This window comes from Pteronotus mesoamericanus, unplaced genomic scaffold (assembly GCF_021234165.1).
Source record: "Pteronotus mesoamericanus isolate MK-2021 breed Mesoamerican mustached bat unplaced genomic scaffold, CSHL_Meso_final scaffold_36, whole genome shotgun sequence".
In the NCBI taxonomy this organism is placed as follows: Eukaryota; Metazoa; Chordata; class Mammalia; order Chiroptera; family Mormoopidae; genus Pteronotus; species Pteronotus mesoamericanus.
The window spans coordinates 776,133-788,734 of NW_026555313.1; the positions used below are offsets into that span (position 1 = coordinate 776,133).

At 45.4% G+C, this 12,602-nt stretch overlaps 1 protein-coding gene across 9 annotated transcripts in view; it reads left to right on the forward strand.

Annotated features, from left to right (window-relative positions):
• AMOTL1 (angiomotin like 1) overlaps positions 1–12,602 on the forward strand; it is a 152,563-nt gene that overhangs the window by 126,493 nt on the left and 13,468 nt on the right. For all 9 annotated transcript variants that reach the window (XM_054592223.1, XM_054592224.1, XM_054592222.1 and 6 more), the window contains 3 exons: positions 3,657–3,802; positions 7,205–7,354; positions 11,125–11,315. In XM_054592223.1, coding sequence (XP_054448198.1) covers positions 3,657–3,802; positions 7,205–7,354; positions 11,125–11,315 — 487 coding nt within the window. The remainder of the gene's footprint in view (positions 1–3,656; positions 3,803–7,204; positions 7,355–11,124; positions 11,316–12,602) is intronic.

A 12,602-nucleotide genomic window follows, 5' to 3' on the forward strand; every position in this document is an offset into this window, starting at 1 on the left:
TTAAGTAGGTACTGTTGTGAGCCTCACTTTGAAGACAAAGAAACCAAAGCACAAAAAGTGCCTTATTTCTAAAATCACAAAACCATAAGTAGTAGAGCTGGATTTGAACCCAGGCAGCTTGATTCTGGGCCCATCCTTCTAACCAGTACTCTCATGTTTCCACGTAGCAGATGCTTAATTAATTTATATTTGCAAATGAATACACATGTGGATATAATTGCTGTATTTTGAGAAATATGATATCCATTCCTTAAATCTATGCAATAATGAGCCGTGTTACAATAGAGCTCTTCTATACTTTCTGCTTCTGTTCTGCATTCTTAACCTCTGTGTGCTCGCTCAGGGGAGGCAGTGAACATGGCTTAGGAAAAAATGCAAGTTCTGGCACTACCATTGATGAGCATCACTTCTGGGGGCATGTTACTTATTCTTTCTTAGCGTCATTTTCCTCACCTGGAAATGGCGGTAATAACGGTGTCTACCTCATACAATAAACTTAACGGAAATAATAATATAAAGGGAATAATAATATGTCACCATTTTGGAACACAGTCATTCAAACAAACATGAGCAGGTTTAGTTATTGTTGTTATTGTTGTCACAAATGTTTGCTTTTAAAACTTTATTATTGAGAGCACTACTTCCTATAGGTGGACAAGGAGTTCTGGGGCCAGGGCGACACCAACTGATATTGCTTCAGTCTCAAGTCAAGTCACCAAACTCTGGGCAGTGTTTTGACCCATGAATTCCAGAGGCCTGCAAAGCATTCCACATCTAATGGAGTCTTCGTCCATTACCCACCTCTTTGTCCTGTAGTTTGCACTGGAAGGTTCCGGTAGCCTGGGCAGAGAAGGGAATCGGGGGTGTCCATCGTCTGGACCGGCCATCTGATGAGCGGCGGCCACACAGGCAGAGCGGACAGCTGTATAACAAGGCTGTCTGACAAAAACTAAATACCTAACATCTAAGGAGAGCTGCCACTTATCGTACAGTTGGCAAGGAACTTCACACATGGTAGAAAGTCATTTATTCATTCAACAATATTTATTGAACCAGGCAATGTTCTAGGCTCAGGGAATCAATAATGACCAAAAACAGATAAAGTCCGAGATATTTAGGGTTTTTTTATATTTCATATGCATTATCTCCATCAACAGAGTAGTCAGCACATTGCGATGTCAATGTTATCATTCCCATTTGATAGATGAGAGAGCTGAGGCTCAGAGAGGTTAAATACCACACCTCAGAGCTGCCATTGGTGAGCTTAGGATGTGAATCCGGTTCTTCCTGATGCCGAAGCCCACTCTTTAGCCACAATACGATACTGCCCATCACGGGAATAGCAAATGCCAGAGTCCTCTGCGTGCACACACGCATGTGTGTGTGTTGAAGGGTAGAGGTGTTTATTAATTCAGAAATCTAAGTAGCTGTCATCATGACACAGCAATAATTGTGATCAATATGCAAACTGCAAAAAGCTCTGGTTGCGGCTGCTCGTCTTGAGCTCAGTCTATCGTTTTACTGCATTTGGTCAAAATCAGTGGTCCTTGCCTGCCCCCAACAGAGGGAAGAGCCTGTGTGCCTAGGTTGATAAGCAGGTAGAAGCTCTGAGATCCAGTGGTTCATTCACAGGCATGCCGGCTGAGTAGCTTCTGGGTGCCCTCCAGAGCCTGGACAGGGCCCGTGGGCACCACGCCCATTGAGATGTCGTCCAAGCCCAGGGAGCTGGCACTCAAATGTCAGCGACTCTCATGGAAAGAGTGAAATGCACTGGTCTGTTCAGGGCTGTGGGTTTTGGGGCCCAGAGCCAGTAAGCCTTTTGCATGCCTGTTCCCCATGGACTGGGAAGGAAGTTTCAGAGGCAGCCTTTCAAATGCCACTGAAAAGGAGAAGGCGGGAGGGCAGCTGGACATTGCAGTGGAGCATAAAGAGCCCAAGAGTAGTGCTCTGTTCTGGGTCAGGGTCTTTGTGGCCTCATTTTGCTTCCAGGGGATGCTACCGTTTCTAGGCGACACAGTCACTACTTAGCTTTGCAGGGCTACTTCCTCAGTCTGTCATTTCTGAAGCTGTCCGGTTGCACTCTGATCCCACTGACATAACCTCACAGTGCAAGGGCAGTGCAGTCAGTCAGGAAGGATGTTGCCGTGGGACATCAGAGGACCCGGATTCTGGCCCTGGCTCTGCCCCAGCTGGCAGAGGGGCCTTGGACAAGTGCCTTCGCTCCTGGGCTTTCCTTTCTTTACCCAAAAAGCAAATGGGGTGGAACTGGATGGTGATGTTTCCTGTGATCTCTTCCGGCTCTAAAATCATGTGTTTGTTAACTGAGTATTTGCAGCCTTAATGTGTCCTTTTTATTATTATGCCCTCTTTTTTAAAACCACATTTTCTGCTCCTTAAACACAGCATTCTTTCTATTGTTTCAGTGCCCATGGGGCTGGTCCTTATTGTTGATACTTATTTTTATTTTAATGAATGACTATACCAGGAAATCATGAATGAATGAAACTACTGTCACCTGCTGGTGTCGCTTCCAGACTTTGATTTCCCGTGTTTCAGTGTGGGCTTGATAAGAGAATTGAGATAACCAGTATGAGGCTTTCAAATGGCGTAGGCACCCAGAAATCGATTTCTAATTATTGTTGCTGCTGCTGTCATAATTACATGCTCTGTTTTCTGAAAATACGGAATAGTGTGCATTGGGATTTATAACCACCTTTTTTCAGTAAGGAAGTTTTTTCTCTTGTTAATAATATTCACTTACTTTAATGGTGGCATCCTGTCTTATTCACTTACCATAGTTTATTCTCCCAAACGCTTAATCTTACACATCAGTCCACTCAAGTTTTTCCATGTTATACTTTATTTTAAAAATAAAGTGTACTGATTTTGTAACAGGAAAAATGTTTTTGATAAATAATGCCGACCCTGTGGCACTGTCAGCCCTGCCCACTTGAGGACAGTAGTGATGGGACGGCTGTGGGAAGGCGTGTGAAATGCTGAGTACGAGCAGCCTCTGCTCTCCGCACGCAGATGTGATCGCCATCAGTTATGCTGGCACTGAAGGAGAGGAGAGCCGTTCTCCTAAGTCCAAAGCAATGTACCTTTTCTTTCTCGAACAGAAGTAGGAGAAAATGTGGGTCCAGGTCCTACAGGAAGAGGATCCAGCCAGAGATGGGAGGCCTGGGTTGGAGCTCCCTTCTGCTGTCTGGCCCCAGACCAAGGGCTTAACCTTCTGGACCTTGGTTTATTTTTCTGTGAATGAGAATTATCAGTACTGTTGTTCTCATTGCCTGCCCTCTCATCACTGGTTTGGAAGATGGAAATGGGAGGTTGTGAGCATAAAGGGAAAACATAGGTAAAAAGTTAATGTGAAGCAGTAAAGTAAATGTACAGAAGTGAGTTAAAGAGAATATGCGGTCACTGGCTCTTTGAGTACCGTTCGTCTCTGGAGCTGAATGTATCTAGAGTTAACAGTGCTTTTCAAGAAAATCCTTACCCCACACACCGCCACTATGAAGAGGCAGCAAGAGCAGTAATTCAACCCACTACTCTTTTCATGCTTTTTATTTTTAATCTTTGCCAGATGTAGACTGGCAATGAGCCCAGAGGGTGAACACCTTCTAATAGATGTACTTTTGTTTTTGTCTTCCTTCTAGACAAAGAATTCTTGAAGGAAAAAGAGAAGTTAGAAATGGAGTTAGCAGCAGTGAGGACTGCAAGTGAGGACCACCGGAGACACATTGAAATCCTGGACCAGGCTCTGAGCAATGCCCAGGCCCGGGTCATCAAGCTGGAAGAGGAGGTGAGACGGGGTGGGAGGGTTTGGGACGGGGGGAGGCAGAGCCCCGAGGGCCTCCATTTCCTTTTTCTAACCAAGCATATTTAACCAGAGCCAAGGTTGAGTAGGAGGAGGGATGTAGGAGACCTCCCAAATAAAAATTAATAAAAACAGAGTTGATCCAATGCAGAGCCAGGCAAGTATGAAAGGCATACATGAATACCATCAGCAAAGGGCCCACTCTCTGCCTCAAAGCCAGCCTGCAGCCCATTGGTTGGCAAGTGACCAGGGCTAGAAATAAGTGGAAGGACTTACAGAAAAGAGACCAACAATTTTTTTTTTTAAATCATTCACTAGCTCTGTCTTTGGACTCTTGATTGCATTAAAAAGGCAAACTCCTCTGATGGGGTGGGGTAGGGTGGCATTCGGCACACCCGTCTCCAGTTTTCAGAAGTTGGCTCAACTGTGCAATGACCCACCCACCCCCCACCCCCAAATACAGGCAAGTTTGATCTCCCTTAAGCATTATGGATTGGTAGTTTCTGATAAAACTAACCATTTAAATTGTTTTGTGAGGTAGACTTTTCCTTTAAGCCTGACTGTGGAAGTAGAATAATGACTTCTGAGGTCAAAGCTAGGGGATTCAGGCCATAGACAGTGTCCGAAAAGGAGGAGAGGTCTAACTGGGTAGGCAGAAGCCACTCTGGGAAGTAGGAGCCCCAAGTCTAGAAGGCTCATGATCCAGATAGTCTACACAAAGTGTACTGCTTGGTGCCTGATAGACAGTAAAAACAGAATTGTTATTAATCCAACTGTTGCTGCCACTGTTGAAAATAAAAAGCTATTCCGTCAGAAAACATGATGCCGGATAACTCAATGTCTCAGCGAACTTCAGCTTCAGGTTAAAGCAGCTAAAGGGGAAGATTGTTAAGTCTACAAGAGGCTTGTCCATTAGAAACTGTTTAAACGCTATAAGTCTTACACAGAAACGGCAGTTTTAGTGCTGGAACAGTCTGAGGAATCTCAGGGCAACAGCCCTGAGTACCTTCCTGGTCACCACTGACGAACTCATTACAGGAAAACATTTGCCACAGTGAGTGACCTTAGCCCCTGAAGGACAGGGGACCTACTGTGAGGACAGGAACCCTTATTATTGTTATAACTGAAATCACTTATTGAGGTTCCTTCTCAATGTGTGGGTTGGGGGAAAGTTATAAAAGTTTTAATCTTTTTGTTTTAATATTTCAATGAAAGTAAAAGTTGTGAACTCCTTGAATACAAGTTCTTTGTAATCATCGTTATGGATCTTTTCTTGTCATTATATTGATGTCAGGTCTTTGATTGGGTGTAGCCTTTTCAAAATGTCTCATGTGTCTGTCTTCCAGAGCACTCCTTGCTCTTATTCACGTTCCTTTTGAAGGGCCTTATTCAGTCCAGGTGGCCTGTATAGTGTGCTTATCATAACCTCCCTTGAGGCTAAGGGCTTAGACTCTGAGCCAGAGTACTGTGAGCTAGAATCGTGACCCCGGGATGGATGCATCTGCTTGCTGTCCTTGAGCAGTCACTTAACCTCTTTAGTCCTCAGTTTTCTCATCTCTTAAATGGAGATAATACAGCAGTTTGCCTTTTACTATTATTGGGAAGATTAAATGAGATACTGCATATAAAGCACAAAGCTTGGCAGGGCTTTTGGTGCTTCAAAAATGTTGGCTGATATAATTATTGTTATTAATCATCTTCATCATAATAGACTCTTTGCTAACGTTAAGGCTGATACAAAGGTAAATGAGAGAGATCCATGCCTTCAAGAATTTTGCAGTTGATTAGAGATGTTAATTCGTTCACTTAACAAGTATTATTTTATTGAGTACCTACTGGATGCCAGGCATTGGGGACACACTGTACACTCTGTCCAAAAGGGACCAAAACAGACCAATCTCATGGCTTTTATAGTCTACTACCTACACACTTAGAAAATTGTATACAATCTAGGATGTGTAAATGGTATATGAATGGTACTCACAAAGTATTTGATCAGATGAAGCTTTTAGAATAGGAACCTGCAGTTAGTAGGTCCTCAAGTGCCTATTAAATTAAATCAAGCAATCAAAATACAATGAATGAAGGAGCTAGATGAAAATTGATCCCAATAGCAGGTGTAAAGAAGGCTGTCAAGTTGCTGTTTTTTCCACCCCCCACCCCTACCCCACCTTGAAAGATCGGAAGCACTTCCATTTTACTCTGGTGGCTTTGCCTAGGATAGAGGCACATAGCTCACAGCAGCGCAGCCTGCTACATCAGAACCACCCTTCACAGCAAGCTCCCGAACCCCTGGCGTGTCCCAGCCTGCCAGTGCAATCATGGTGGAGCCCAGGACCTGAGTCACCTGCAAGGCATTCGCACTCCCAGATGCAGGACGACAGGAAATAGCATCTAATGGCTTCTCACTCAGGACCAGATACATACGTATCTGTCTGATTTTTGGCACCAGCCAATTCCCAGAAAGTTAGAAATGTGCCAAGGATTCATGACCATGGCCCAAACTCCTAACTGAAAGAAAACAAAGTCTGAGGGTAAGAATTTGAAGCTGTTCATCAGGATTCTCAACCCATACAGATGTGGCATTTATATAAATTATTTTTACCTTAATTTCCATCTTGGCGTCTATGTTGAGTGTCCGTTGTGCCCTTCCTGCCTCTTCAGCTTCCTGCCTTTACAGACAAGTAGCCTCTGTCAGCTACTTGTCTGTAAAGACTCTTAAACCTTCGGGAGAAAGTTATTCCACAAATATCTAGAATAAGAAATTTTTTTATTTATTCACACACATGGGCACACATGCATATACACACTACACAATTCTCTATTATTATAGTAATTTATAATTGTGGAAAATCTGAAAAATACAGAAAAGAATAAGGAAGATGAGAAATTACTATTCAGCCATACAGATAAACATGGTTAATGGTTTTAAGTATCTCCTTTTAGTCTTTTTTCTTCATAGATAGATATGTAGACAGAGTTTTGATAATGTATATAATTTTTTATTTTGGGTTTTTCAGTTAACATTATAGAATAAGCATTTCCTCATAACATTAAAAACTCTTAACCCCATTTCTAACGCCCGCAAATGCTATGATTACTAAGCAATAAACAAGGATTGAGCTCAGAGCTGTACAAATAATTGAAGGCAGGTTCCCCAATAGGGTCTTCAGTTCCAAGTATCCCAGCCGTGTTAGGTATAACTGGTGGCCATGTCTTAACATTTTCTGTCCCAGCACACGTGAGTGATAGGAGTGCGGAGGGTACATGCACTGGTAGTTTAAGTCAGTCTCTGGGTAATGCTGGGTAATCTGCTTCCCACCTCCATCCCACTGTTGAAAATTACTGGTCTAAATTCTGTACTCCATTTTTCTCTCCTCTGCTCAGTTACGAGAGAAACAAGCCTATGTGGAGAAAGTTGAGAAGCTGCAGCAGGCCCTGACCCAGCTGCAGTCTGCGTGTGAGAAGCGAGAGCAGATGGAGCGGAGACTTCGGACCTGGCTGGAGAGAGAGCTGGATGCCCTGAGAACTCAGCAGGTGAGGGGGTGGGGGAGGGCCCACGACAGCGAAATATGCACATTCCTTTGGCACAAACAGGTCTGGAGCAGAGCCCCTGCTGTGGGCCAGGCTCTGCACTCTGCACTGAGGATGCGCAGGTAAAGGAGAACTCCCTGTCCCAGTGAACCAATGCAGCGGCCAGTGGAGGAGCCAGGCAGCCCACCCACTGGGGTGACAAATGTCCTTGCAGAAAGAGGCGACCCTGGGGGCTGGGCATAGGGGAATGTGGCTTTAGACGGCTTCGCAGAGAAGGATACTTGAGTTGGACTTTGAAAGTGAGTTTCTTGGGGGTGCCCCATGGGGTGAACCTCTGGTAAAAGAAAAGCATGTGGAAAGGAGAGAGGCGCCGTGGTGCGGCAGGTGCGGGACGGCTGGGGGCAGCTCGCCAGGGGAGACGGACCCGTCAGTCGCTGATGAGGGGAAAGCCGGTTTGTGGAAGGCATTTGGTCAAGTAGAGAGACAGAACTTTTTCCTAGAACCAACAGCCAAAGACAGGAAGTTTTTAAGCTGGAGAGGAACATGTTACCAAGAATTGGGAAAAGAGCCCTCTGGTGGTGGCCCGAGGGTCTGGAGGGGCAGATGGGGAAGCCAGGCAGCCGGCTGACGGCTGATGGTGCCGCCCAGGCTGCAGTGGCAACGGGAATCCACAGGGGAGCTGGCAAGGGGGTGAGATGAATAGGGCATGAACGTTGGGGCATATTCAGAGGTAAAGGGGAGGAAGTTCAGGACTGTCCCAGGAATACAGTGTTGTCCATAAGCTCCTAATCCTTCTGCCTCACTTTCTCTATCCTTGTAACAGCTATTAATGTAACTCGGGTACAAATAAGTGCAGAGTAAAACACCCCAGGCCCGAGTCCATGCGCCTCGGCAAGGGGACAAGTCCTGCAGGATGGCTCTGTGGCTGGACTGGAATCCATACAGGCCGGTCAGACTCCTGACTCCAGAGAGCGCCCAGGCCAGTGTGGTGGGCAGAGCCCTCTGTGCAGCTAATGAAGGGCGTGCCCTGCATCGGGACCCAGGGAATGCCGGACGGCTCCACAGAATTATCTGCTGGATAGGGCACAGTGGTTGTGGTTGAAACACTTGAGAGCACTTGAAAGCGTACGCGCAGGCCAGCCCAGCCCTTTCTCATGGCAGGCGCCCACAGTTCCCTCTGGGTGTGTGTCCTTGGAGAAGGTGTTAGTGACATTGCCCAGAACTTTAAAAAACCCACCCGGCCTCCCACCATCTTGGCTTAGTTGACAGCACATGAGGAAGGGCGAGTCTGTCTCTGGACGTCTGCTCCTTCTAACCTGCGCCACATGCCCTGGCACTGTGGTCACCCCTCAGCTGTTCACTGTTGTGCAGCTGCTGAGATCTTCACCTCCCCAGGGCCGGAGGGCAGGCTCCTCTGATTCCTGGTACCGTGCTGGCGCCGGGGATGCTTACAAACCTTTGGCTGACAAAATGGGCACATCTCAATATTTAGAGCAAAAAAGAATGTTTGTTTCTAGTTACTGTGTCACCCACACCCTACAGTTGGATTACTTATCTTTGGACCTTCTATTTTGAGTCAGTGAAACCTGACTCAACTCCATTATCCCTGCTGTGTACCGAGAAGAAATGTGAAGTTCCAATTATTTGAAAAATATCTCTCTTGCCTCAGAGGGCCGTGCACACACACGCCGCTGTTTCCTCGGACTGCGGAAACAACATCCCCGCTGTGCACACAGGCTGCGGGCGGAGTCGGGCCTGCCTGCGGAGGACAGAGGTTTCGGAATGAAGGCTTTCCAAGGAAATGACTGCTTGCATTTCGAATTTAGTTTTGGGGGCTGATAGCAGACCCCAGCTGTTCATGGCTGACATGAGACCAAAGAGAGTGGAGATAGTCTTTAGAGTTAAACAGAACTCTGTTTAACTCGGCATTTCTCTAAAAATAATATTATAGTTTTTTAAAATGAGCTTGTTAATCTGTCTTTTATGATATGAAAGATAGGAATGTCCTTGTTTTACCTACTCATTAAAAAGAGGAGTATTTTTTTAATTTTATTCTTTAATACCTTTTTATTCTATCATTTTATGAGTGATCGTACAGTATTCTATAACTCTAAAAGGTAAAATTTTATTACAAATATATCCACTCAAAATCCTTGAGTTTCTGACTAGTTCCATGTGGTATATACTATAAAATTTGGTCAGACTCCTATCTGTGTGCTTGAGTGTTGAAATTCATGCATTTGTGTAATATCTCTTAATGACCTGAATTAGGTGTTCCGTAAAGAATTGTTGTGATCCCATGTGAGGTTAAAAGAATTCTACAAAAATAAGCCAGCTAAGAGGGCAACATTAGGATTTAGATAGAAACTGACTGGCATAGACGGCAGCTTAGCAAGGCTGTAGGATCTCATTCTTGGAATGTTTCTAAGAACAGGGGAGCTTCTCGTCTTGAAGGACTTGATGTCCTCCTGCCTGAGGCCAGGCCTGGCTGGGGGGGGGGGGCAGTCAGTAACTTCCTGCATTGATCAATGAGAACAGTTGTGTGCCTTCACTCTATTCTTGCTTAAATATTGGTTACCGGCAAGATCCTAGAATAATTTGTATTTGTAGTTTTAAAAAATTGAATGGAAACATGGTGTACAAAAGCCCATGGGCCCTTTTTCTCTTTTTTCTCTGATAGGATTAGATTCCATTAGGGCAGCTCAAACGCCTAGCTGTTGCCTCGATAATTTATGTGGTTCAGGATAAAGCATTCAGGTACCTCTCATCTTGCATCCAGCTCTGCATTTTAAATCTGTGATCACTGAAACACATGTGGGCACATAGAGTAGCTGGGGTGAAATCGCTCTCCCCTGAAGTCAGAACCTCATCAAACCCCATCATCCTCTAAGTCATGCTATTTAGAGGAAATAGCATACCTGAGTTGAAAGGGAAAAAATCTGAAATGTGAATATCCTCAGCTTGTGAGCAGCCCAGATGACTGAACCGCTTTATTTCCTATCTTACAGACATGATGAAAAGAAAGGGCTGGACTTGCATTAGGAGATTTTTGTAGCACTTGACTTTGTTTAGCCCTTTAAAGTTTATTAAATGCTTTCATGTGCATTATCTTATTTGATTCTCAGGCTTCTAAGTGGGACAGGTATTAATTTCTGTGGTTCCCAGATGAGAGCATTGCAGCTGGGGGAGCGTGCGTGTTAGGGCATCTCACTCCCTGTTCTCTGGCCTTTACATTTTATCTCCAGTCTTGGGGGAAACAAACACCTGGAATCACTTCCTTGAGCTCCAGAGACAGTACCCTAGACCAGGAGGCCAAGACTTAGTTCCTATTCTTGCTTTTGTATAAATTAACTGCAGGACATTGGACAAGCCACTTGTCATGCAGAGCTGTATGCAAAGACACACTGACCCAGGTTCAAATCCTGACTCCAGTGCCCATTAGCTCAGAGACTTGGAATAGTTCGTTTCACCTCTCAGAGGCTTAGTTGTCTCACCTATAAAATTGAGGTAATATTTTCTATTTATATTATAAAGTTCCATGACTAGGAAATAAGATAGAGGAATTTGGTAGGTGGGTTTTCTTGCTGTTAGGATCTGCTAAGTTTGGTTGTCCACTTAGAGGGAGAAAGGGTGTGATGGTAATGTGTGTGAATGAGCTGAGGATCTGGATGAACCGTGATTGCTCCATGTGGGCAGCTGTGCAGGCGCCGTTTATGTGGTCTACTTTATAACCCCGTTTCAGCACCAAGATATTATTTCTCCTGCTTCTCCAGAAACATGGAAACAGCCCACCAGCCAGCATGCCGGAATACAACGCCCCTGCCCTTATGGAACTCGTGAGGGAGAAGGAGGAACGAATCCTGGCCCTGGAGGCTGACATGACCAAGTGGGAGCAGAAGTATCTGGAGGAGAGCACCATCCGGCACTTTGCCATGAACGCCGCAGCCACTGCTGCCGCCGAGAGGTGAGACCGGCCGCGAGCTCAACAAAGGGGTTCCATTCAGTTATGTAAAGTACAGTCACGCAGTGGAACACTAAGTGGTCTTCAAGAGAGATGTTGTGAAAGTCTATTTCACGTTCATTTTTTGACAGTGGGTATGTGTCAGAAGAGTCGTTAAGCCTCATCACAGCCCTGAGAGGAGGAACTATTGTTATCTTCATTTTGTGGTGAAGAAATGAGGCTCAGAGAGGTGCAGCGAGTCAAAGCGAGATTTGTCTGGCTCCAAGCCTGACTTCACTTGGCTTGAGATTGTTTTCTGCTGCTGTCAGTTATTACCTCTGTTGTTTTCTTTCCTTTTGGTAGGTGCACAACCTTATTCTTTCTTTCAAAATTAGCTCGAAATGTTCAGTAACTCACAAAATAGTTCTGTGAAACTCCCCTCTTCTCTGAGTGAACAGCCAGATCCCGCTGATCGCCAGAGCTCACCTCCATGCGTGACTGCGCAGCTCACCCGCCTGCAGGATGCTGCCCTGCTGAGTGGCTGGGCATTCTCCCAGTCAAGTCCCTTCATGCCTCTTCCTCCACCCCACTCCCCACCAGTTTTCTTTTTGCCCATAAATTATGTGGGGCATTTAATTTGGAGTTGTTTGGAATTAACTAACATTTAGGGTCAGTATATTTGGAGGAGACCCTCAAATTTCAAAGGTGCATCCATAAAACTGAACCTGTCAGTCCCATGTTCCTTAGAATGTGTTTTTTTCTCCTTTAATGAGGAGGAGAAGGCCCATTGGAGTAGAGGGGGGATACTTTGTCAGCCACCCATGAGCTCTCATGTTCGTTATTCAAGTAGAGAAAAATCACTAGCAGTACGCTCACGTGCTGCCTCCAGGAACGTGGAGAGAGAGCAGGCCACCCATGTGGGCATAGATGCCACACTGGGTGCCCCAGCACACGCACAGCTGGAGAGACTTGCAGACTCATGTGGAAAATGGCCATTTGGGGATCATGTTTAGTGCTCGAGTGTTGTCTACATGTCTATGCTTTGGGGGAAAAGCACGCACAATATCCAAGCGAGCCTTCGGGAGTGGGAACAGGCACTGGGGACATGTGTTGTGTGTTGAAGCTGCTGTCATGGTGTGAGAGTCAGAGGAGCCGCGGCTTCCAGCTCCATCCTTGTACCGTATGGGTGGGGACACTGAAACTCTTGGAAACATTTCTTGGTATTTACATAATCGGAATGTTTTTAACTTCAGCTTTTTGCTTTGTAAGGTAATGAGTAAGTCACCCCTCTATCCTGAGGAAGAGAACAAA